The sequence below is a fragment of the Protobothrops mucrosquamatus genome, unplaced genomic scaffold, assembly GCF_001527695.2.
Source record: "Protobothrops mucrosquamatus isolate PMUCROS unplaced genomic scaffold, P.Mucros_1.0 scaffold1379, whole genome shotgun sequence".
Taxonomy (NCBI): Eukaryota; Metazoa; Chordata; class Lepidosauria; order Squamata; family Viperidae; genus Protobothrops; species Protobothrops mucrosquamatus.
Genome location: NW_015387568.1, coordinates 304,152 through 327,623, shown reverse-complemented (window position 1 = coordinate 327,623; position 23,472 = coordinate 304,152). Strand labels below are relative to the sequence as shown.

General features: G+C 40.8%; 2 protein-coding genes across 2 annotated transcripts in view; one reads left to right on the top strand and one right to left on the bottom strand.

The window, feature by feature from the left end:
- Nucleotides 1–13,601, top strand: part of TDRD12 (tudor domain containing 12) — a 26,915-nt gene extending 13,314 nt beyond the window's left edge. The window contains 11 exon segments of the mRNA XM_029285179.1: nt 746–891; nt 1,472–1,668; nt 2,925–3,024; nt 4,348–4,535; nt 5,474–5,684; nt 6,079–6,171; nt 7,229–7,398; nt 10,792–10,905; nt 11,132–11,285; nt 11,378–11,444; nt 12,155–13,601. Of these exon segments, the coding sequence (XP_029141012.1) occupies nt 746–891; nt 1,472–1,668; nt 2,925–3,024; nt 4,348–4,535; nt 5,474–5,684; nt 6,079–6,171; nt 7,229–7,398; nt 10,792–10,905; nt 11,132–11,285; nt 11,378–11,444; nt 12,155–12,267 (1,553 nt within the window). The 3' untranslated portion in view covers nt 12,268–13,601.
- Nucleotides 13,602–14,903: 1,302 nt separating this feature from the next.
- Nucleotides 14,904–23,472, bottom strand: part of SLC7A9 (solute carrier family 7 member 9) — a 20,018-nt gene continuing 11,449 nt past the window's right edge. The window contains 6 exon segments of the mRNA XM_015821685.1: nt 14,904–15,098; nt 16,440–16,614; nt 18,347–18,496; nt 19,600–19,696; nt 22,013–22,116; nt 22,602–22,725. Coding sequence (XP_015677171.1) covers nt 15,037–15,098; nt 16,440–16,614; nt 18,347–18,496; nt 19,600–19,696; nt 22,013–22,116; nt 22,602–22,725 — 712 coding nt within the window. The 3' untranslated portion in view covers nt 14,904–15,036.

Below are 23,472 nucleotides of genomic sequence, written 5' to 3'. Positions count from 1 at the left end.
CTCTGTACTCTTTCTAGAGTCTCAACATCTTTTTTACATCGTGGTGACCAAAACTGGATGCAGTATTCCAAGTGTGGCCTTACCAAGGCATTGTAAAGTGGTATTAACACTTCACGTGATCTTGATTCTATCCCTCTGTTAATGCAGCCTAGCACTGTGTTGGCTTTTTTGGCAGCTGCAGCACACGGCTGGCTCATATTTAAATGATTGTCCACTAGGACTCCAAGGTCCCTCTCACAGTTACTACTATTGAGCAAGGTACCCCCTATACTATACCTGTACATTTGTCCAGCTTTAGATTAAGATCAGTGTAAATTCGATTGTGACCAGCTATAACGATGGTCTTATTAAACCTTAGGGTAGGAGTTAATCATATAATGAAAAACAAGAGGTGGAATTAGTAAGAACAGTATTTATTCTCGATGCTTCTATTAACCCATCTTGTCTACCTGTTCCAGGTGGTTATTTTCTGCATATAAAGGGTGTGGTTTGCCTTATTTGTCGCTTCCTCCCAAGTAACTAACTAATACTCTGAAAGCCATATATAGGAACACTCCTTTAATTTAAGAATCAGGAGATGAGATGAATCCTTATGTAAGAACTGAACTTACAGAATCCTGTAGGCTTGTGTGGATTATAAAGTGAGCTAGATGTACCTAGAAAGAGGGGTGTTCTTTCCAGTTTTTGACAGCACATAAAAAGAGGCTTTTGCCTTATGGATCTTCTGGGTTTTTTTTGTTTCCAGTTTTAACGGATGACTGCATGGCAGCTGCAAGATTTACAGACGCAACACGTGTCGTTCATTTCAGCTTTCCCCCAACTCCGAGAATCTTTGGTGCCCGTCTACATGGCCTGTCTGTCAACTTCCAGAATCCAGTAAAGAAGGTCTGAGTAAATTCCTCATAAATTGTTTTGTCAGCATGAAATTACAGTTCTGCCATTTCAAACTGAAAAGCTCTCACTGGGTCTTTCCCTCTTTTCTCTCTTAACATACTTCAGTGGCCCTTGATCCTCTCGCTCTGGCAATTATTATTATTATTATTATTATTATTATTATTATTATTTGAATTTATATACCGCCCTATCTCCCTTACGGGACTCAGGGCGGTGAACAGGCGATAATAAAAACCACGATAAATATACACAAGTTTCTGTTCTAAAATCAAATTAAATAACAGGCCTGCTCTAAAAGTACCCCATACAAAAACCCCCACTAAAACATAATCAAACTACGCCAGGCCGGCCGCACGGAATAGATGGGCCTTCAGGGCTCGGCGAAAAAGGCGCAGGTCCGCAACTGTACGTAGGTCTCTACATACTCTACTTCTCATTAATCCCCCCCCCAAAAAAGGAGATTTTTAATTTATGCCTAGAATTTTCCGTCCAACTCACAATGTAATGATCTCTTCTTCTGTTCTTCCGACCTTTTTCTTCGGTCCGTGCCAAGAGTCCATCACTGGGAAAAGAACAGAGCAAAGCCAAATCCATCTTGCTGTTGACAGAGAGAAACGCCCGTCACGCAGTTGGAGTGTTGCATTATTTGAAGCGGGCAGAAGCCTTCATTCCCCCCGACTTGTACCACTTTACCAGGGGAGTCTTGGAAGCCGAAGAGGAGAAGAGAAGCGGGCAGCCAGTTTGTCATTCCATTAAGGCCTATGGAATATGCAAGTAAGGCCAGTTGTGTCTACGGAGACTCTCGGCCACCCAAGTCATGTTTGTCCCAAAGGTGCTTTTTCGAAAAGCAACCGAACGTTGTTTTTCCCTGAAGACACTTCGCTTCCCATCCAAGAAGCTTCTTCAGTTCAACTAAAGAAGCTTCTTTGGATGAGAAGCGAAACGTCTTCAAGGAAAAACAGTCCAGCTGCTTTTTGAAAAAAAAAAAAAAACACCTTTGGGCCAAGGCCATTAGTTTCAGCCGTTGTTTACCATGTTCTCCTGCTATAACAGCATAACTTAGCAAAACATAATAACAGGCAGTAATTGAATGGCAACAGTTTGGGAGAATTGTTCTGGCCGCTGGCCGCATTATATTATCCTTTTGATAATGTGAAACTCCTGACCCATTCAACTAACAGGAAGGAAGAATAAGAGTTGGCTTTTTACCAAAACAACTTGTTAAGGAATAATAGTAGTAGTAGTAGTAGTAGTAGTAGTAGTAGTAGTAGTAGTAGTAGTAAAGTTGGAAGGGACCTTGGAGGTCATCTAGTCCAACCCCCTGCTCAGGCAGGAAACCCTATACCATTTCAGACAAATGGCTGTCCAGTCTCTTCTTAAAAACCTCCAGTGTTGGAGCACTCACCGCTTCTGGAGGCAGGTTGTTCCACTGGTTAATTGTTCTCACTGTCAGGAAGTTTCTCCTTAGTTCTAGGTTGCTTCTCTCCTTGATGAGTTTCCATCCGTTGCTTCTTGTCCTGCCTTCAGGCGCTTTGGAGAATAGCTTGACTCCCTCTTCTTTGGGGCAGCCCCTGAGATACTGGAACACTGCTATCATGTCCCCCCTCGTCCTTCTCTTTGTTAAACTAGACATACCCAATTCCTGCAGCCGTTCCTTATATGCTTTAGCCTCCAGTCCCCTAATCATCTTTGTTGCTCTTCTCTGTACTCTTTCTAGAGTCTCAACATGGAGAAGAACAGCATCAAAGCATGGATTTGTCGAGGCAAAATTGTTCAGGAATGCAGGGCTCTGTGGCTCTCATTTGGGATTCGTAGAACCTTTTATTTTTATTCACCATAGCATTCTCTTGTGCTCCAGAGACAAGTTTGTAAATGTTTGTTTTGTGGACATTTCTGCCCCTGTGATTACCTAGATTACTTCTTCATAATGGCTTACTTTATTCTGTGGTTCCAAACAGCGCAACATTCTGGAATTGCTATCCTAATATTCTTGTGTTACTTAATTTAATTGTCTCCTTACGATCACACAGAAATAAAAAACGCTGTCCAGATCGCCATCGCATTAACCTTCAGACTGACGTGCCCTCAAAAGTAGCCGATGAAGCTCTGCAAGCAGGTGGAGTTATAACAGTGAGTCTGTAAAACACCTTCAGTTTCTAAATATTTAAAATAGGTGAGCAGGTCTGTGCAACTCTAAACCTGGGCAGGGTGGTCTTGATGAAACACCGCTCTGAATGTGATTGTGTGTTATAAGAATAAACCTATCCTTTCTGGAAGCTGGACTTGGTTGGGTTTCATGTCCCAGTAAGTAAATCATAAAACAGAGGTAACCTTAAACCAAAAGTTTAAGTGAAGCTGGCTTCCCCCTTGACTTTGCTTGTCACAAGGTCGCAAAAGGGGATTGCATAACCCCGGGACACTGCAACCGTCGTAAATATGAGTCAGTTGCCAAGTGTCTGAATGTAAATCACATGACCGTGGACATACCGCATGGGAAACGATAATAAGTCACTTTTTTCAGTGCCATTGTAACTTTGAACAGTCACTAAACAAACCCTTGTCAGTCAAGGACTACCTGAATTTCATGAGGTTGCTATTCCTCCCACAGCAAAAGAAAAAAGGGAAGAAAACCATGGCTACCAGGTGTGGATGTTTTCCTTCCACACAACCCAACAGAGATGGACGCAGAAACTTGTTGTCAGAGGGGAGGAGCATCCATGGCCCAGGGCAGTCACCCTGTGGATCAGAATGGGGAAGCTTGTTCCCCTTTCTCACAGAAAATACTTTCCCTCATACACCATGCCTCTCTCTGCAGCTGGATCTCACCCCAACTGCCCCGTGTCTTGCATTGTTTTAGAACAGTGGTGGCGAACCTATGGCACGGGTGCCAGAGGCGGCACTTGGAGCCCTCTCTGTGGGCACGCACGCCGTTGCCCCAGCCCCGCCTCCCCCCACAGCCCCCTCCTCCCCAGCAGCCCCCCCGGAGGAGAGCTGCCCCCAGGCAACAGGGATAAGACTCTGCCCTCGCAGTGCAGATGATGCTGTGGGGTACGGGCAGAGGGCATGGCTGCCATGGTGCTGCAGGGCTGCCTGGCGATCTGCTGCGGCCGGCCATGGAAGCGGTGCGTGGCCCTGCAGGTGGGTGGGGCAGGGGGCAGGTGGGGGCAGAGGGGCGGTTTTTGGGCACCCGATCTCTAAAAGGTTCACCATCGCTGTTTTAGAAGATCTCACAGAATTGCTTCAGCTTCCTATACTTTGGTGCTAGCTGTTCCCCTCCACACCCTCCCCCCCAAAAAAAGACCAAGCCTTGAACAAAAAAGAGAATGAGAAAGCAGTTAAAACAGATGCATTTTTAATGGGCATTTACAATAAATATAATTCCTGGGTAGAAGTCTTCCTTTGTTGATTTCCGGGAATTGGGCCGTGGTTTTTACACCCGTTTTCTATTTTCAGATACTGCCTCTTTTTATCGTGGATGCCACAAACTACTTTGGCCGCCTGGGAGGGAAACGGGGTCATTCCTACGCAGCTCTTGAAACGGAGATAAAGGATTACTATCAGGAATCTAGCAAGCGGACCTCGGTTGACAAAGTGGAGAAGCTGGCAATATACGGACTGCGGGAAGAGAAGTCTTTCCATAGGTAGGATATGTGGGCTGTTGTAGAAATAAATTAATTCAGTCGTCCCTGAGCATTGCAGTCATAAAGCACAGTGCCACGTGACCACATCACGTGACAGTAGCGGTCCCTGTTGCAATCATAACTCCAAGACCTGACGGTTATTTAGGGGTGCAGGAGTCCCAGCTAAGGAGTGGTGGTGGGGGTGTCGCAGGCTGCTGGAGGCCAGGGAAGAACCGATAACAGTTGCAGGAGGACTAGTAGAGGCTGCGTAAAGAAAATAGGAACCAGAGCAATTTGCAAACTTCCCTACCAGCTTCCCCATAGACTTTGCTTGTGGGAAGATGGCAGGCAAGGTTGCAAAAGGTGATCATGTGACCACAGCTCCCTGCAATGTCATAATTGCAAGCAGAGCGCCCAGATTCCAATCATAGGGCTGCTGCAGTGGCTGGAACTTCAACGACCGGGTGTACCTCCCATTTTTTTCCAGCACTACCATAATTTCCACAGCAACCACTAAATGAATGATACACTCGGAGGGCTCTCTGTGTAACAACTGGTATATTGATGGTCTAAATTAGAAGAAGAAGCAGACAATGCTGTTTCCCTAAATGTCACTGTGTCCATAGACTCACTTCCTGGTTCCTTGCCTAACTTCATTACTACCAGGGTAACGAAGGGACCATATGTAGGCCCTATGCAGAGATAGCCATCCTCCTTGTGGGCTTTAGGAAATCCTCACCCTTAAAGTTACTTCCCCAAACAGGTTTGTTTGAGCAGCAGAATCTTAAAGGGCCAAAGATGGTTGTAGGTTGTAAGCCTAGAGAATACGAACTGAATGCGCAGTTCATTTGTTGCCCTGAATTACACACTGTGGTAGGTTGTACAAGTACACAAAGGGCCAATTTGCATGTTTTAATAGTTGGAATTTCCTGGTATCCTTTTCCTGCGTTCTCTTAAAGGGTTCAAGTGCTAGACATTGGACAAAAAGAAGACTCCGGTGTGTTTTACAACGTTCACATCAAGTACATAGATGAAGGCAGAACTGGCTATGTTCAAAATTATAACTTGCTTAGTTTACCGGAACAGTTTCGAGCGTTGCCTCCTCAGGCTGTGGAGTTCATAGTTTGTAGGGTTAAACCCATCGATAATGAAGCAGAATGGAATCCAAAAGTAAGTTCTCAAAATTTGGAGTTCATTTGATTTGGTTTTTGGTCTTTGCAAACAACGAATACATTTGTCTTAATAAACCAAATATTATCTTTTCCAGATGTTCTGATGAACTATCATGCTAAATAATGCCTAAATGCCTGATTTTTAAACAAAAAACAACCAATATGCTTTTTCCCCCCCTGGTTTATTTTTAATTCTTTCATTGTGCAGAACAGTGACTGGGATATACTGAATCCTTATGTGTTAATTAACATATTTAATAGGCACCTGTTCGTATAATTGCTTGCCCTACGGCTACACTACACTACTTCAGTAAGCTTCTATTAAAAAGGATGCTACAGTCATTGAAAAGGAACGTGCCTCTTCTCTGAAGACTGTCTTTGTTTTTTGTTAGGTGTCTAGATACATTAATGACAAAATCAGAGGGAAACCACATGAAGCAAAAATAGCACTTATCCTGGGAAATACAATTTGGGTAGATCCAGTGGTATGTAATGCAGATTTTCAACTGTTCCCTATTTCCTTCCTTTGAAAATAATAATAACAATAATAATAGTCTTCAACTTATGACAACAATTGGAGCCAGAATTTCCATTGAGTGAGTCACAGCCTGATTTTACAATCTTTTTTTTTTGTTGCCATATTGAGGGAATCACTGCATTTGTTAAGTGAGTCACGTGGTTGTTAAGCAAATCCAGCTTGTCCCATTGACTTTGGTTGTTGGAAGCCAGCTGGGAAGGTCGCAAATGGTGATCACGTGACTCTGGAATACCGCAACTGTCGTAAATATGTGCTGGTTGCCAAGCACGTGCATTTTGATCACAATGACCATGGGGATGCTGCAATAATTATAAGTACAAGGACTGATTGTAAGTCACTTTCAGCAGTGCTGCTGTAACTTCAAACAGTCGCTTAATGGATGATTGTAAGTCAGCTACCTGATTTGAAAGTTTTCCCAGGTTTTGAAATTAGACTGAATAGGTAGTTTCTTCTGGGTAATAGATGTGATCAGTACCTTGACATTCTAATTTTCAACAGAATTTTGCTTTCTTTTTTTGTCATTTTCTTTTACATCTACTTGAAACTTTTTCGCCGAGCCCTGAAGGCCCATCTATTCCGTGCGGCCGGCCTGGCGTAGTTTGATTATGTTTCAGTGGGGGTTTTTTTTACGGGTGTGTTTTTAGAACAGGCCTGTTATTTAATTCGATTTTAAAACAAACTATTTATTTATTATCGTGGTTTTTAGTATCGCCTGTTCACCGCCCTGAGTCCCGCAAGGGAGATAGGGCGGTATATAAATTTAATAAATAAAATAATAATAAAATAAATAAATCTTAGAACCAAGAGAAGGACAGTAAGGTCTAGCTGGGTCTAGAAATGTCCAAAATTAAAAATGCAGCCTAGGTGGATGACCATCTTCCAACAGACCGGATAAAATAATAAAAGGATGAGATTGTGGTCATAAGTAGGAGCAAGAGCCATGCAGTAATATGGAGCAGCAAAGAATAAGTCTGCAAATAAATGTCACTTGTTTGTAATTCCAGATTCGAATCACTAAACTTCAAGACCTGAAAACTTCCATCAACGAATATAATATCCGCTCTGAAATCCTATCTACTGGATTGGGAGTAGACAATCCTGAGCATATACGGGAACTTGAGAAATTATTTAATGAGGCTGAAATACCCCATGAGAAAAAAGATAAGCCTGCATTGTAAGATATATTTTATGGATAATTACTGGCTGCATACACTGAAACTGGATGGTGGCTATTCAGAATCATGTTGAAATCATACTCATTAAAGAATTACATTAGTACTTAGTTTCATGCCCTATAATATTCCAGTGGCTGTGGGAGTTTGGAAATTCATGAGGTTAAGTTGGATATTTATAGCTCTGATTTATGTTGATCTGTCTCTGTTTCAGGAAATAAGTAGTCCCTTGAATGCCTGGCTGACATTAGGTTATTCCAGACACAAAGGAGTAAGGATATGGCACTCCCCCAGCTCTGCAAAGACAGCCATGGGTTCCCTACCTGCCACCCACCTTTGGTGGCAACACACCTTGGCCTAGCACAATAACAAGCACAGCCCTTAACGTGAAAAAAAATAAATATCAAAAGACATTTTTATTTCATACGAGATTAATAGGTCCAAGAACCCTGATAGCTTTAGAACTTTAGAAATGATAGCTTTAGACTTGAAAGCATCCTTTCTTCCTCTGTTTCAAAGACTTTAATTATTTACTCATAGGGAATCTTTTAATTAAGGTCCTTGCTTTGAAATGGCTTATGAACTCTCTCGGGGCCTTCTCCCCTGTGTTGCTCTTAGACTCTTTTTCATATCACTTCATCAAGAGGAGAGCAACACTTCTTTTGAGCACATAAAACAGAGTACAGTGAGACCAAGTCAAGGGAGATTGTGCAAGTGGTCACGAGACTCATGTGTCTTTTGTGCAAATGGTCACGAGACCTTCTGCTATGAATCATCCTGCTTCCCTTCTCGGAGCAGAGATGCTCCTTGGGTGGAGGATAGGAACCAACCTCCACCTTTCCACTTTCTTGCCAGAAAGCTCCACGCCTGGCTACATCTTCCACAGAAACCTAAACCTCACAATCCACTAGAGGGGGGCAAAGAACCAAGAATATAGCTCTTTGCTTTCCAACTTGGTAGAGAATGGCGTTCTTTTTCTAGCAAATTTTATTTTTTTGTCCTATTAGATACCAGCGTCTCCCAAGGTTTCTGCATTCTTTACAGAAACAAAAGAGGCATTGTTAAACCACCAATTGGTCTGACTGCATTTCTAAGTAGCTGTCTTATGGTTTGCCTCCTTGATGCCTCTGGAAAAACCTATCCCTGGTGCAAAGGTTTTCAAGAAGAGGGCATCTTGTATGCTTCCTTCCATAGACACTTGCTTCCCTGCCAGCAAACTCTTGCAGTCAGGCCACTTGAGAGCGTCTGCCTTCAAATATTGTATTAGTTTATCAAGATATAAAATACAGAAATACAAAGAAAAATAAAAATAAGGGGGAAATAAGGGTGGGAAAAGGGAAGAGAAAAAAGTGTGCAATAGAATAAGATAGTAACATAAAACCTCAGCTGTCTACTTTTATATAGAAGTATATACTAGCCACTTCTGTAACAACAAACCTATCTAGACAAAATCCAAGGCCATTTGAGAGCATCAAGGTTGCAATGTTGTTCTCCTATCTGCCAGCAACAAAGTAGAAGACGGGCTTCCTTGAGCTTTGGCATTAGCGCAAAAAATAAAATAAAATAAAAGGATCTGAGAGCTTTAAAATACATATTGTTTGAGGCTAAACCTGTTTTCCCTTGACTGAAAGCTCTGCTGATCCAACGTTTGGACCACGAAATTTGTTCCTGTAAGGTGTAGTTATGGATCTTGTCTCTCCATTCCAGAGTACCTCCCCCCACGGATGGAAGAAATGAGAAGGCCAAACCTGCTGAGCAGAAAGTGTCAGATCCTGCAACTCTTAGCTTGGAGACCTCAAACAAACAAGCCCTGCCCATTGTACAGAAATCGCCACAGAGCCAAGATACGATCGATGATGATTATTCTCAAGTATCTTTAGAAAACCATTGTAGTAAGTACAGCGCAGTAAATGAACGTGTGGGACGTAGTATCCATAGGAGGAATTTTGTTCCGAAAAACAGGAAAGATACAGAGTCTCCTGCTTCAGCAGGGGGTCAGACTAGAAGACCTCCAAGGTCTCTTCCACCCCTATGATTCTATGTTCTGTGAAAAATTCTGATCCTTAATGGTACGATTGCAAGGGACTAAGGAAAAAGAATGTGCAAACTTTGCTTGTTTCTCTTCCAATTTGGCATTTTGGAAACGTCTAGCGCCAATGCATAATATGTCAGAGAATTACTTTCTGAGAAATGCTGTTTGCTTTTCAGTCCTTGAATATACTTCAGCAATATTAGTGCTGATGATTGCCATTTGAAATCTATTGAGATGAGGACTGTTTTTGTTCTGTAGACATCTTTACCTTGAAACAACCTTTCTAATTAATTAAATGCCGTTGGGAACATTGCGTTCAGTTTACCCATTGAAATCTGGTAAAGATAGATGCCACGCGAATTTAACTTGTTTTGTTTCTTAATTTAGATGAAGCGGTGCAAAAGAAGAACACGGAAGTCGTTCCACAGACTTTGCCTAAACGGTATCAACCTTTATATGTGCCTTAGTTCTGCAGAGCCAGGGTGGAGAGGAATGTTTTTCTTGTTCTCTCCTTGTCTATCCCGGGGTTCAAAGGGCTGCTTTTAGAAGGTATCTGGAAAATATCCATTGGTGAAGTTTTAAAACTTCTCAGAGGAAGTCCAAAGTTAGGGTTGTTTGAGCAGTGGTGGAAAGTATCTTATTTGACACGCAAATCATGTACTAGTCACTAGTGGGACAACTAAAAAATGCTTTTTTAAAGGGTGAGGCAGCATCACAGCAAAATTATTTCCAAGAAAAGTTGTGGAAGAGTGAAAGGCAAGCTGACAAACACACACACACACACACATCCTGCAAATTCCCCAAAAGTGATTCCCTCTTTTCTTTTCTTTTCCTTCATGCATTCTGTATATTATTTCTTGTTTTTACTTATCACCAAAGCTGCACGGCTTTGGAATCAAATAATGTTTACTTTTCTACTTTTTTAAAAAAAAAATTAAATATTTTACTCTTCCAATTTCAATACATAATTATTCTTTCCTTAAATGTTTTTGCCCTACTTGGTGATACTGTATCTTTTTTTAAAGTATATTTGTTTTTAGTTTTATAATGTAAAGCTTGAACAGTTGCATCTATCTATGCAAAATGCAATTACATAACGTAGCTGGCAGGATTAAGCAATTCAACTTATTGGGGTCATGGCCAAGATCTCAGTCAGTGAATAAATATTCAACTTTTCAGTTGGATGCTTTGTTTTGCTGATTTGGGGATGGGTGAAATAAACAAATTTATTTAGATTATTCATGGAAGAATAATAAACACTGCTTATAAGCTAAGTTACTTCATGAGTACTGTATCTAGCTTCGTATATGAGCAGCATTCGTATTTTAAAAATCCACTTTAACCCACTGTTTTCACATTTCAGCTTCCATCCAACAATAAAATGGTTTGACAAGGAAGATGTTGTTGTTGTAAAGGTAAAATTGCAAAACATTAGGAATTATGACTGCAGGATTTTTGAACAGAGGATCACTTTCAGGTAGGTTGATTTGTATAGACCAGGGGTAGGCAACCTCGGCTCTTTTATGACTCATGGACTTCAACTCCCAGAATTCCTGAGTCAGCATAGCTGACTCAGGAATTCTGGGAGTTGAAGTCCATGAGTCATAAAAGAGCTGAGGTTGCCTACCCCTGGTATAGACCAAATCTTTTCCAAGTATGGTTTTACTGCTTTTTGACCAACAGATATTTTAACGTTTGTGCAGTGCTTTGGCAAACGGCAAATTTTATTTGGCCGATATGGAGCTGCAGAGAAGCATCCTCAGAGAAAAATCAACTTGTGTAGTTAAGGGCGATGAGCCCACCATTCTCCTTGCAAAAGTGAAGAAGGAACCTTGGTACAACTTGTTAAAACAGAAGGTGAGTTGTAAATAACAACAACAATAATAAAAAAAGATAGCTGCTAAAGCATTTGCATGATATAATGAGGCATTTAAAATATTTGTCAACAGAATCATCACGTATCTTATGACTTTGATTATTTGGATGATAATGAGGAAAGAGGCCCGTTCTGTGTAGGTAAGCAGCGCACTGTTTTATGTGCAGCATCTTCACCTCTAAAGCGATGGGAACTGTTCTGGGGAAGAAATGTATCCACATTGATATACCCCATTGGAAATGGGGTATACAGGTAGTCCTCAACGTAAGGCCACAATTGAGCCCAAAACATAAGAGCACAATTGAGCTACGCAAGACAGTTGTTGCGTGAATTGTGCCCCATTTTACAACCTTTTTGCCACCGTTGTTAAGTGGATTATTCCCGTTGTTAAGTGAATCTGGATTCCCTCATTGACTTCGCTTGTCAGAAGCCAGCTGGGAAGGTTAGACATGGTGATTACGTGACTTGGGACAGAGCAACTGTCATAGGTCCATGACAGTTGCCAAAGCACCCAAATCACGTGACTTATGGGGATGCTGTAAAGTTCGTAAATATGAGAACACCTCTTAAGTCTTTTTTTTCAGTGCCCTTGTAAGTTTGAACGATCACTAAACCAAAGGTTGAAAATGGAGAACGGCCTCTAATTTGATCTCTTCCATGACCTTGTGTACCTGGTCAACCAAAGGCAAACTGAGACATGGGCCAACTCATGCCTGCATAGTACCCAATGCAGGGATCTGTTTGTAGATTACACTATTTCATGGTAAAGCTAAAAGCTGGCTTATAAATGTATTCTTTAAAAGTCTGTTTTCATGCCTTTGTATAACAACAATGTGATTTTCTCTATCAGGATCAAGCCTTAAGAAAGAGTATCAGATTCCTATAGGAGTGTGTGAAGAGGAAGAGGAGGAGGAGGAATCTTCAAAAGACAGTGATTCAGAGAGTGATTTATCCTCTTGTTAATTATATTTTGGGCTTTAGTCTTTGATCCTCCACAAGTTTAAAGTATCTAAAATAGATAGTACAAAACCCTTTGCATGTGTATCGGGTGGCTTTTTCATAGTGATGCAATCTCAGCATTTTATTAAATTTTGATGACCCAGATGTTGAAAACAGGACTTCTGTGGGGTGCCACATTTGCTGTTTATTGACAGTTATAATTCTAAACATGCTCGTTGCAAATGAATCTTAACAAATTTGGGTGAAATTTAATTTGATACACGAATGGATAGTTACATCAAATTTAACGATTAGACTAGGACAGGTACACTATTGGAAATTCCTTTTAAGTTGCAGTTATATCAAAATACTTCACAAAGAAAGCATGTTTTTTAATTTTGCTTTTTTAAAAAAAAATACAATATAATCTGAGATATTTTTGTAATGCTATATGGTGCTAACGGGATAAGCTGAGCATTTGTTGTAAGCTGGCTCTTAAGGAAATTAAAATGCTGAGATAATTTATTCTTTGTGAGGGATAAAGCAGTAATATAACATTGCAAAAGAAAAACTTTTGGTTCTTTTTCATAATATTAAATGGGTGTGTATTTGTTTTGGAAAATGTTCAAATACTTGGTTTTGCTTTCAGGCATATAGCTTTGTTGTAACATTGCAATATAAAGCAGCTGTGTCAATCAAAACATCACATATTTCTTCCTCAAGCAGAAGAAAGTAAAAGTATATCACATAATTTCTTGGAATGTTAACATGGAAAATCTGAAAGGTCAATACAGAAAACCTGTAATTATAGACACAACTTATACAGAATACTAACTTGCAAAATGTTATTGACACAGAGGGCTCTGTTATATATGGTTGTGGGTTAAGGGCAAAGGTTTTTTTTATTGTAGTCAGGAATTCCTCACACTCACATTCATTATAAGGATGTTTCTCAACCCCAGCAAATTTAAGATGTCTGGACTTCAACTCCCAAAATTCCTCAGCCAGCAAAGTTATCGAGGTTTAGAAATTGTGTTAGAAATGTACAAGCCAGGTCTGAAAATCTACAGTTAACTGTACAATGCAGTTCCTCTAGTTCTATAGCTATGCGAAGTTGATCAAAGTAACAAAGGAAGTACAAGTCTACAAACAATCTTAAGTTTATAATGCTGCATTCAGATAAGTCAGATACTTGATCCTTCTCTGTGTTAATATTGGTCTTGTTAACCGTTAGTTGTCTTTCTGAGAAAAAGAAGTGTTCATTAAAATTTAAAATGGAATAACATCTGTTTTGTAACACCTTTTCACTGTTTGTGACTTGAAACTACTATAGAGTCAAAATTGTCCTAGAGCAGTGGTGGCGAACCTATGGCACACGTGCCAGAGGCGGCACTCGGCACCCTCTCTCTGGGCACATGCACCGTCGTTCCAGCCCTGCCTCCTCCCATGGCCCCCTCACCAGCAGCCCCCCCAGAGGAGAGTCGCCCTGGGCATGGCCCATGCAAAGCAGCGCAGCCAAGGACATGGTAGCCGGGCAGCGGGGACAAGACTGCCCTTGCGCCCCATCGCCCACAGATGATGCTGTGGGGCATGGGCGAAGGGCGTGGCCACCATGGTGCTGCCGGGCTGCCTGGGTGATCTGTGGCGGGCTGTGGAGGTAGTGGGTGGCCCAGTGGGTAGGGTGGAGCAGGGGTGGGGGTGGGGGCGGTTTTTGGGCACTCGGTCTCTAAAAGGTTCGCCATCACTGTCCTAGAGGCTAATATTGAAACAGCAATCTTTAGGGAACAATTCTGAAAGTTCTCACATTTTTATAAAAAGCCCCTGAATAATTTTCAAAAACTAATATTCAGTACTGGTAAAAAGTCTGTGGTCTCCCAACTATGATATGGTCCTGGGTTCTCCCATACTTGGTATTTCCTAAAAAGAAAACGATGCTGTCCTTCATATTTGGAGGAGTGGCATCCTAACCGATTTTAAGGCTTGCAGTAATAAATCTCACCAGTCTTTTAAAATGCTACAGACACCTTTGTTATCTTCCGATTGTACCTTGGCAATTAGATTTTGGGGCGCGATGCGGTTGTCCTCCTTGCTTCTTAAACATCCAACATTGTACGGTCCAGAAGGCTGTTAACACTCTGCATCAACCTCATAGTTAAAAGTTCCACAGGAGTGAAAACACAGACTCAAGAGGAGGAACAGTGTAGAAAATTCCTGTCTAGGCTGTGAGGATTAGACCTCATGCCAGGCCAATAAGCCCCCATTATCCCATCCACTGATCTTGCCAAATGCTTTAAGTCCAGAGAAAGCATTGCACTGTCTCACCTTCTCCTGAGGCCAAGGTCAGATTGGTTAACTTCCTCAGCTCTTAGAGGTAAACAGGCCATCTTTTTTGCGTCTCCCTGTCGTTTGGATATGGCTCTCTGGCTTGTCTAATGCAGGAGTTGACCTCTTCTGTGTTGGGTGATGGGTGGCTCAGACACACTGTCCTATGAGGTTGCCCAAAGGGTCATTCTCAGTTGTTAAATGCTTTTCATTTTGAATTTAGCAGTGGAAAGCCCTTCTTTCTTGATTTTTTTTTTCCCATGCTTGGCTATAAATCTTTAAATCACAATGGATGCAAAAAAAAAAATGTCCTCCTTCCTCGGTAAGTAAATATGAAAAAAATCTTTGTAAGATCTTCGCTGTCTCCCACATACTCTGTAAAGCACCGGCGCTAAATTTTGCTTGGCAAAATTGAGCTAGTTTGAGGATCTTGTTTCGGTTGGTTTCAGAAGGAAAAATCGGGTCTTTTTTTCATTCGCTAGCTTCTGGTGGAACAACTTCCAGCAACATCTGAAGATGCATGGTGATGGGCTCTGAAATAGCAGAGGTTATCAGAGTTACAGATATTCCATTACTTTAATATTTTCCCTTTTCTGGAGAAGTTTCAAATCGAGGCTGACTGCATGAGCCTGGTGGTGACCAAGCTAACAAGATCAATTTAGAGATCTCTTCACAAATCCTTGTGTCCTCAGCATTCTACATTAACAGTATATTGCTATGAAGTTAGCAGAGAGTAAATGCTGAGTTCAATTGAGCTCATCCTAAACTAAAACTCAATGTAATTTTCTTCCCAACTTCACTATCCATTGGTCCCAGAAATAGCAGAAAGTCAGTTCAGAATCATTGACCACTCACCCCATAAAACTACCCCATTATGTAAAAAGCATTTTCTTCCACTGAAGTTTAATCCCATGACGTGTTTTATAGTTTAGCAAAGCCTTTCAATTTAGCAAAATTAAGTCCCAACTTGAGCCATTTTAAAAGAATGAGATTAACTAACCAGCAAAAGTCTAAAGATATATCCTTGCCTAGTATTTGAGGGACAAGGATTCTTGATCTTTGATAACATGTGAAGGAACACTTTAGGAGGCTGTCGTTATCAAAACATCGGCATTATCAAAAAGATAACAAATTGGACTTTATCCTATCATATCTAACTTTGCAAATTCCATTCTGACAAGGCAAGCATTTAATATATACTTGGATACCCACAAGTGCCACCGGTTTAAAAATAAGGAAAGCCTTCAAAAATATTCTGAAGGAAGAAGTCAGAATCTCAAGATAATTTTTCCTATTCTAGGAAAGAGATTATAAAAGTGTTGAATTAAGTTTTCTACCATGCTTTTTCAAAAAAGATTTCTGTGTTTGTATCAGTAAAAAATGTACCAATAAAGGAGAATAGTTGTAGCTCAAGGTTGAAATGAGGAGTCTTTGGTGCTCTCTCAGCTTGGTTGTTTTCTTACAGATGGTTTGAAAACCAGACTAGGTAATATCAGTGTATAAAGGATGTTTCAGGGAAAGAAAATGAGCTGGCAATTAAATGTGAAATCCACTTTTATTTGGATTTCAGAACTTAGCAGACTTGCTAATGATTCTCCAGTGGCTTCCATTTGCAATAAAGTTCAGTGAGGCTATTTATAAAACCTCCATTCTTAGGAGGTTTTAATGTAGCTGATTTAACTTTCTTTGCTTTGCTGATGCTTTGCTCAATTCCATTCAACCCTATAACCTCTTTTAATGAACTGCATTCATTAAGGACTGCATTCATTCTCCTGCTTCTTTGGAGCAGGAAAATGGGCTAAACGGGTTTTTTTTTTTAGGGAAAACTCTCCCCTTTTAGGTGGAAATTCACTATCCACTATCCATGCGCTTACCTGAGATTTTTTGAGCCCAGCCAAACTTATAGTGGATGAAAAGAAAGTAAAAGATAAGTCCGCTAAGAATAAATAGGACACAGTACAAATATGCCAACTCAGGTTCACTTATAATAGGTGCCAAGACCAGAACGATGGCCACTAGCACCACAAAAATAGGGATGATGAGCGGTATCTGCAGGGAGAGAGCAAACATGCCATTAGATAATTGGATGTAACTGGCAAAGCTAAATAACCCTCTCAGTTCTAGCTGAAGATACCGAAGATGGTCTGTTTACACCAGCGGCTCCAAACCTTTTCTAGATCCCGCACACCTAGAACGCTTCTGATATATTCTCGCACCCCTTACAAAAGTTCGAAATAATGGCAATGAACTATGCATATACGTTATAATTTGGAAAACCCAAGTTTTCTCACCCCCTGGAATATCGTCGAGCACCCCTGGTTGGGAACCCCAGGTTTACACCATCAACACGTGGCAATTTGTTCCATTTGAACTTAATTTGTCCAGGCAACCCATATCTTCCAGCTGCCTGATCCTATCTGCGTTTAGCTTGGCAATGTTTTGCTTTTAGTCAAAACTGGTAGCTCCAGTTATCAATTGCAGAGGGCCTGATCGACTTCACTTTCAGAATTGGGAGAAGTTCTTGGGTTCTCCCAATTCTGAAAGTGAAGTCGATCAGGCCCTCTGATCGACTTTACTTTCAGAATTGGGGGAACCCAAGAATTTCTCTCTGCATTAGTAAACTTCTCATATGAAGAAGGGAGCATAGGAGTCAACTCCAACCCCATATACATTCCTTAGTTAGAATATTGAGAAAATATCCAGTGCCCATCAGCTCAGATTCCCAACAAGGATGTTGGAAGCCAACAATGCTTAAAGAGACTAGTTTATAAATTTCCAATAAGCTATCACTGTCAAGGAGAAACAAATCAGATAGCTGGCTTAATTGTAAAAAGGCACAATACATTCAACCTAATACTTCTAATATTGCCTCTCTGCTTACTCTGGCTAGCCATAGTATTTTTTTACGGCTCAGGGGCATGTGTAAGCCTATTCCAGGTATTCATTTGCAGGGCACACAGCTAGAAAATTTGCCCAGGTATTTCTTTGTTGACGGTCATATTTATCCCATGTTTCAAATTTCCACTTTCAGCAAAGTTATCAGGAAAAATAATTTTTCCCCTGGTCAGAAACATATGTTGAAGTGTTGGAACTGCACTTGATTAGCAAAAGGGATGCTTTTGGTGGGCAGTTGAGATCAGAATAATAATAGAATAACAGAGTTGGAAGGGACCTTAAAGGCCTTCTAGTCCAACCACCTACTCAAGCAGGAAACTCTATACCATTCCACACAAGTGGCTTTCCAGTCTCTTCTTAAAAGCCTCCAATGATGGAGCACCCATAACTTCTGAAGGCAAGCCATTCCATTGATTAATTGTTCTAATTGTCAGGAAATTTCTCCTCAGTTCTAGGTTGCTTCTCTCCTTGATTAGTTTCCATCCATTGTTTCATTTTTTGCCTTCTGGGGCGTTGGAGAATAGGTTGACCCCTACTTCTTTGTGGCAGCCCCTGAAATATTGGAACCGTAAAATATCAAAAGAACGAGCAAGCGAGCGCTTGTGAAGCCACATCGCCAGTTCTCGAAAGCTGAAAAATGCCTGTATGATTTTTCTCAGTGCTCTGCTGATAAGCTAGGTTGAAAAGCTTATGATCCTCCAGATATTGCTGAATGACAGCTTTCAGGATCCCTTCCTGTTGGTCCCAGGTGGTAAGGAAATTGTAACCCAATAACATTTAGGGTCAAATTCCCCATCTCTGCTCGCACTAGGAGGCAAGAAATGGCTGCCCAATGAAACACTTCCTCCTTAATTCTAGGATGATACTTTCCTGGGTAGATACTTACTCTGATAGGCCTTTTCAGTTCTTTTCTTGTAAAGCGCATAATAATCAGTCCCAATACAGTGAGGCCATAGAAGAGCCAGACTGCAAAACTGAAGTAGTTAATGAGGGTGTTGATGTCTCCTGGGATGACGTAAAAAAATGCTATTATACCCTGAGAATAGAAGAAAACAAAATGGCGTGTTACAGGAAGGAGTTGTCAGTTTTGCCCCGTTTTACGACTTTTCTCATCACACTTGTTTAGTGAATCGTTGCAGTTCTTAAATTAGTAGCACCGTTGTTAAGCGAATCTGGTTTCCCCCTTGACTTTGCTTGTCAGAAGTCGCAAAAGGGGATCACATGACTCCCGGGACGCTGCAACCGTCATAAATGCGAGTCAGTTGTCAAGCATCCAAATGTGAATCGCGTGACCATGGGGATGCTGTAATGGTCATAAGTGTAAAACGGTCATAAGTCACTTTTTTCGGTGCCTTTTTTAGTTTGAACGGTCACTAAATGAACTATTGTAACTTGAGAACTGCCTGTATATGATTTTCAAGAAAACATCAGCTGTAACTGATACCATTCAGTTATTAAAGATGAAGATTCCCTAGCCCAGTGATGGCGAACTTATGGCACGGGTGCCAGAGGCAGCACTCAGAGCCCTCTCTGTGGGCACACGCGCCGTCGTCCCAGTCCTAGGCCTTCAGCTGGGTTTTATAAAACCTTTTCGCTTTAGGCCTCTGGCCGCCGTGTGCAAAAAAAAAAAGGTTCAATCAATCAGTCAATTTCAACTTCTCGCGGGGAAAAAAAAGATCTTGCAAAGTTGGAATTGATTGATTGAACTTTTTAGTCCCACCCAGTCTGCCGTTACCACCGCAGCCACGCCCACCCAATGGGCCACACCCACCCGGCACNCGACGATGCATAAGTGGGTTTTGGGTTGCAGTTTGGGCACTCGGTCTCTAAAAGGTTCGCCATCACTGCCCTAACTGATTTCCAACATGCAGCTTTTTCTTAATACAAGATCACTAGAGAAACCAATAGAAGAATAAGAATTAATATAAATAAGAAATACTGCGAGATTTCAAGGATCCTCTAAAAACATTTGTCTGAAATGGTATAGACTAGAGTTTAAATGGTTTAGATGAAGACCTCCAACGTCCCTTCCAACTCTTGTTCTGTTATTCTACTAAAATTAAATTATAGAGCTAAATTTTATAGATTTTTGTTTGAAGCTGGAAATTCTTATTTTGCTATTTGAGTTGTTATACTTACATAAAATATAACAGAAGGTGCCGGCGTTAAACGTTTAACACTGATGTAAGATAGAATCTTTAACATGTGTCCTTCCCGCCCTGCTACATAAGCAAGCCTAGAAAAGCAAAACATGATGTTATCTAATTTGATAATGAAACGTCTGCAAGAAACCAACCAAGCGCAGATACAGGTGATCCTCGGGTTACAATCACAAAATTTATGTCGCTAAGTGAAACGTTTGTTAAGTGAGTTTGCCCCATTTTACGACTTCCCTTGCCACAGTTGTTAAGTGAAAGATTGCATCTGTTAAGTTAATAACAAGAAATAGAAACAGAAATTTTTTTTAAATCATCCTTTTCTCATCACAGGATAGTTGCCTCGGATAAACAGGTTTATAGTTTATATCAGGCAGCAGCAGAAGCAAAGTTTTATTTCGGAGGTAATGCTGGTATCGAAGGGGACATTTTAAAAACTGATAAAACCTAGCATTGCATATGTAAATTATTAATAAACTGGAACAAAAATGAGCAAGGAGAAATGCTAGTTTTGTTCAAGACTGAATAATAAATGATAGCCAGCCCCAAAGGGAAAAAATCCTGGGTCTACTCTAAAACATCAGTGGCTTTTCCCAGTTATTGGTTTTCTCCATCCCTGAAACAGCAGCCCTTTTGTTACACCTTTGCAGTGAGGCTAGTAACATTGCTGCCAGTACCAAAAGTAGAATTTTTTTTACACATACTGCAGGGATTAACTAGTAACACGGTTGTTAAGTGAATCTGGCTTTCCCATTGACTTTGAAGGTCGCAAAACAGGATCACGTGACCCCGGGGATACTGCAACCATTATAAATATGAGTCAGTTGCCAAGGGTCTGAAGTTTGATCTTGTGACCATGCAGGGTGCTGCAACGGTCGTAAGTGTGAAAAAGAGCCATAAGTCTCTTTTTTCAGTGCCGTTGCAACTTTGAACGGTCACTAAATGAACTGTTGAAAGTCGAAGACAGCCTGTATTTTGGACAAAAGGCTATTCAGTTGCCTCAAAGATGAATCGGTTATAATGTCAACAGTTTTGTACAAAAAAAAAAAAACCCACAAAGGCTTTGGGGCAGTGTTGCTTGACACAGAAAAGTAAGAAAAGCTCGCCCGAGCTGAACAAAATGTTCTCTTCTATATATCTCTCCATGCTCAGAAAGAACAAAAAACAGTCAGTGCAGCATTTTGAAACACACGGCGGATGCTTGGATTTTTCATGGTATGCAACATTAAGATTTGGAGTCAGGAAAAGAAAAACGGCATTTAGTTGATCAAAGCACTTGACAGTGTCAAGATATGGAATGCATTCCGCCTCTCCAATGTGTTAAAGACCATTTTTTATTTGATTTGATTCCTTCAAGTCAATGTGGACTCTTGACAACTGTCTGGATAAGTCCCTGCAGTTTTCTTGGCAAGATTTTGAAGGATTTTTTTTTTTTTTTTTTGCCGCTGCTTCCTTTTTAGGGCTGAAAGAAAATGTCTGTCCCAAGGTCACTCAGCTGACTTTCTGCCCAAGGTGGGACTATAACTCAACATCTTTTGGTTTGTAGCCTGGTGTTTTAACCATTACACCCAACTGGGTCTCCCTCTAGACTATGCTATAATAAATGAGAGTGAAAAAAGTCATATTTAAGCTTCTTTCACTGATATTCCCTCCCTGAATTTTCCCCTAGGAATCGAACAAAACATAAAAGACTATATATATATATATATATATATTTTCAGTGATCCTAATGTACCACATCTCTTTTACCAGGAGAATTGGAGAGGTTTGAACTGATGTTGCAAAAATCCTCCTCTGGACCATTAAATTTGCACAATTCTTTAAGAAAATGCTGCAATAGCAATTTCTGTGTCTTAAAAAACGATAGCAAGAATTAAAGAAGACACCTCAGAAGCACAGAACCGCTCCATTGGGAAACAAGAACTGCTAATTAACCATGAAATTTGTCTGTAGCTTTGCTGCCTGACACCCCACCCCCTCAAAATTCTCTCCTGACTTGCTACAGAAAAATCACCAAAGATGCCATTTTCCATCCTGATGAGATTTCAGTGTCGGTCTGATAGAAAATAGTTCTTGTGTCTTGTTTGGATCAGGGCTGCAGAGTTTTAAAAAGCAGCACTGATGCATGAAATATATCCAGACTGGAGAAAAAGCCAGGAATATCTCAAATTCAACCTCTTTAGATGTTACCTTGTAAATTACAGCTTTTCATCTTTTCAGAGGCCTCACTTGATGACAGAGTGAATTAGCTTGTGCAGACTGTTTTGACACCATATTTAGTGCCTTTAAAGCAATAGCATGTATTTCTAGGCAAATAGTAAGGGGATGTTTATTTGTCATGAAAGATACAGCAACTAGACTCTTAAAACATCCTACCAGACTGTTCTGAGGTTTACCTGCCAGATGTGAAGCAAGTCCCATTAGCTGCCCCGAGGGCTGAAAATGCCACAAAGAGAGGAACAATCCAAGAAGCGGGGTAAAGGACCCGGTCCCCAAACGTCTGCGGAGATGGAAGGAAAAAAACACACACCTCCTTTTAAAACAAGAAGCTCACAAAGCTGGCTGCAGAAAAAAAGGGATACCATAAATGCACGCGTCAATCTGTATAATCCTGTGAACAAGTCACCTTTTCTAGGGCTGTTGTAACTTTGAATGGTCACTAAATGAACTGTTGTAAATCGAGGACTATCTGTACTAAAGCATTACCCCCAGACAGCCACTTCATAATCATCTGCTGGAGATGTTCTCCAGATGATCTGGAGGACCAAACATATCCAAGCATAGCCCTTGGATATAAATTATATAGTGAGTTGGATCAAATTTGTCCACCCAAAAGATTAATTTTTGGGAGAATTCGCACAGTTCAGTTTAAATGTGTGGCCATTTTGTGTCTCCCCCCCTCCCCTTTGAAAAGAATCACGGCTACACAACAGATAGCTACGAAGACGACAAATTTGTGTCCAAGCAATTCCGTATGATACGCACCACTGCCACCGCTTGAGACTGTAACAGTTCTGTGGCTGTCATGACGGTGAAATAAGAAACATTGATCAAAACATAACACACCGCGACCAGAGGGATTCCAATTATTATAGACAGTGGTAGATTTCTAAACAATGTGAAAATATACGGCATTAATACATATGTATATCCCCACATATTTGCAGCTGAACAAACAATATTTATAAAGAAAAGGAACTTGGTTTATAGATAATGTTCTGCACTGCTCAGTGATTTTGATAAAGTTTGTCCTTAGAGGATGCTCAAATATTGCTATTTTAGAAAAGGTGTTTCTATTTCATGTTTTCACACCCTCAAAGGTATTGATTGTTGATTATCCAAATATACCATCTTCCTGCTTAGGTTTTTCTGATCTTTGTGGGTTGCGTTATTAATCCATTTATTAATTAATTTTCATTAAAAGTAATTCCAAAGCAGGAAATTGGGTTTACCCAATTCAAAAGATACATCAAGCCCCTGGAGGCAGTCCTCAGATCCTTGCAGATAGCAGTAGCAACAGCAATAGCACTTACCGTATATATCACTTCACAGTGCTTTATAGCACTCTCTAAGTCTAACCAGTTTACAGTGTTAGCACATTGCCGCCCCCAACAATCTGGGTCCTCATTTTACTAACCTCGGAAGGATGGAAGGCTGAGTCAACCTTGAGCCATTCAGGATCGAACTCCAGACTGTGGGCAGAGTTTGCCTGCAATACTAAATTCTAACCATTGCTCTTTGATTCAGAGTATGCAGATTTATTGTAATGATAAAGAGGTTGGACCACAGAATTGTGACACAGGCTATGCGGCCCGCATTGTATTTATTTATTTCTTCAAAATTTATAGCTGCCCTA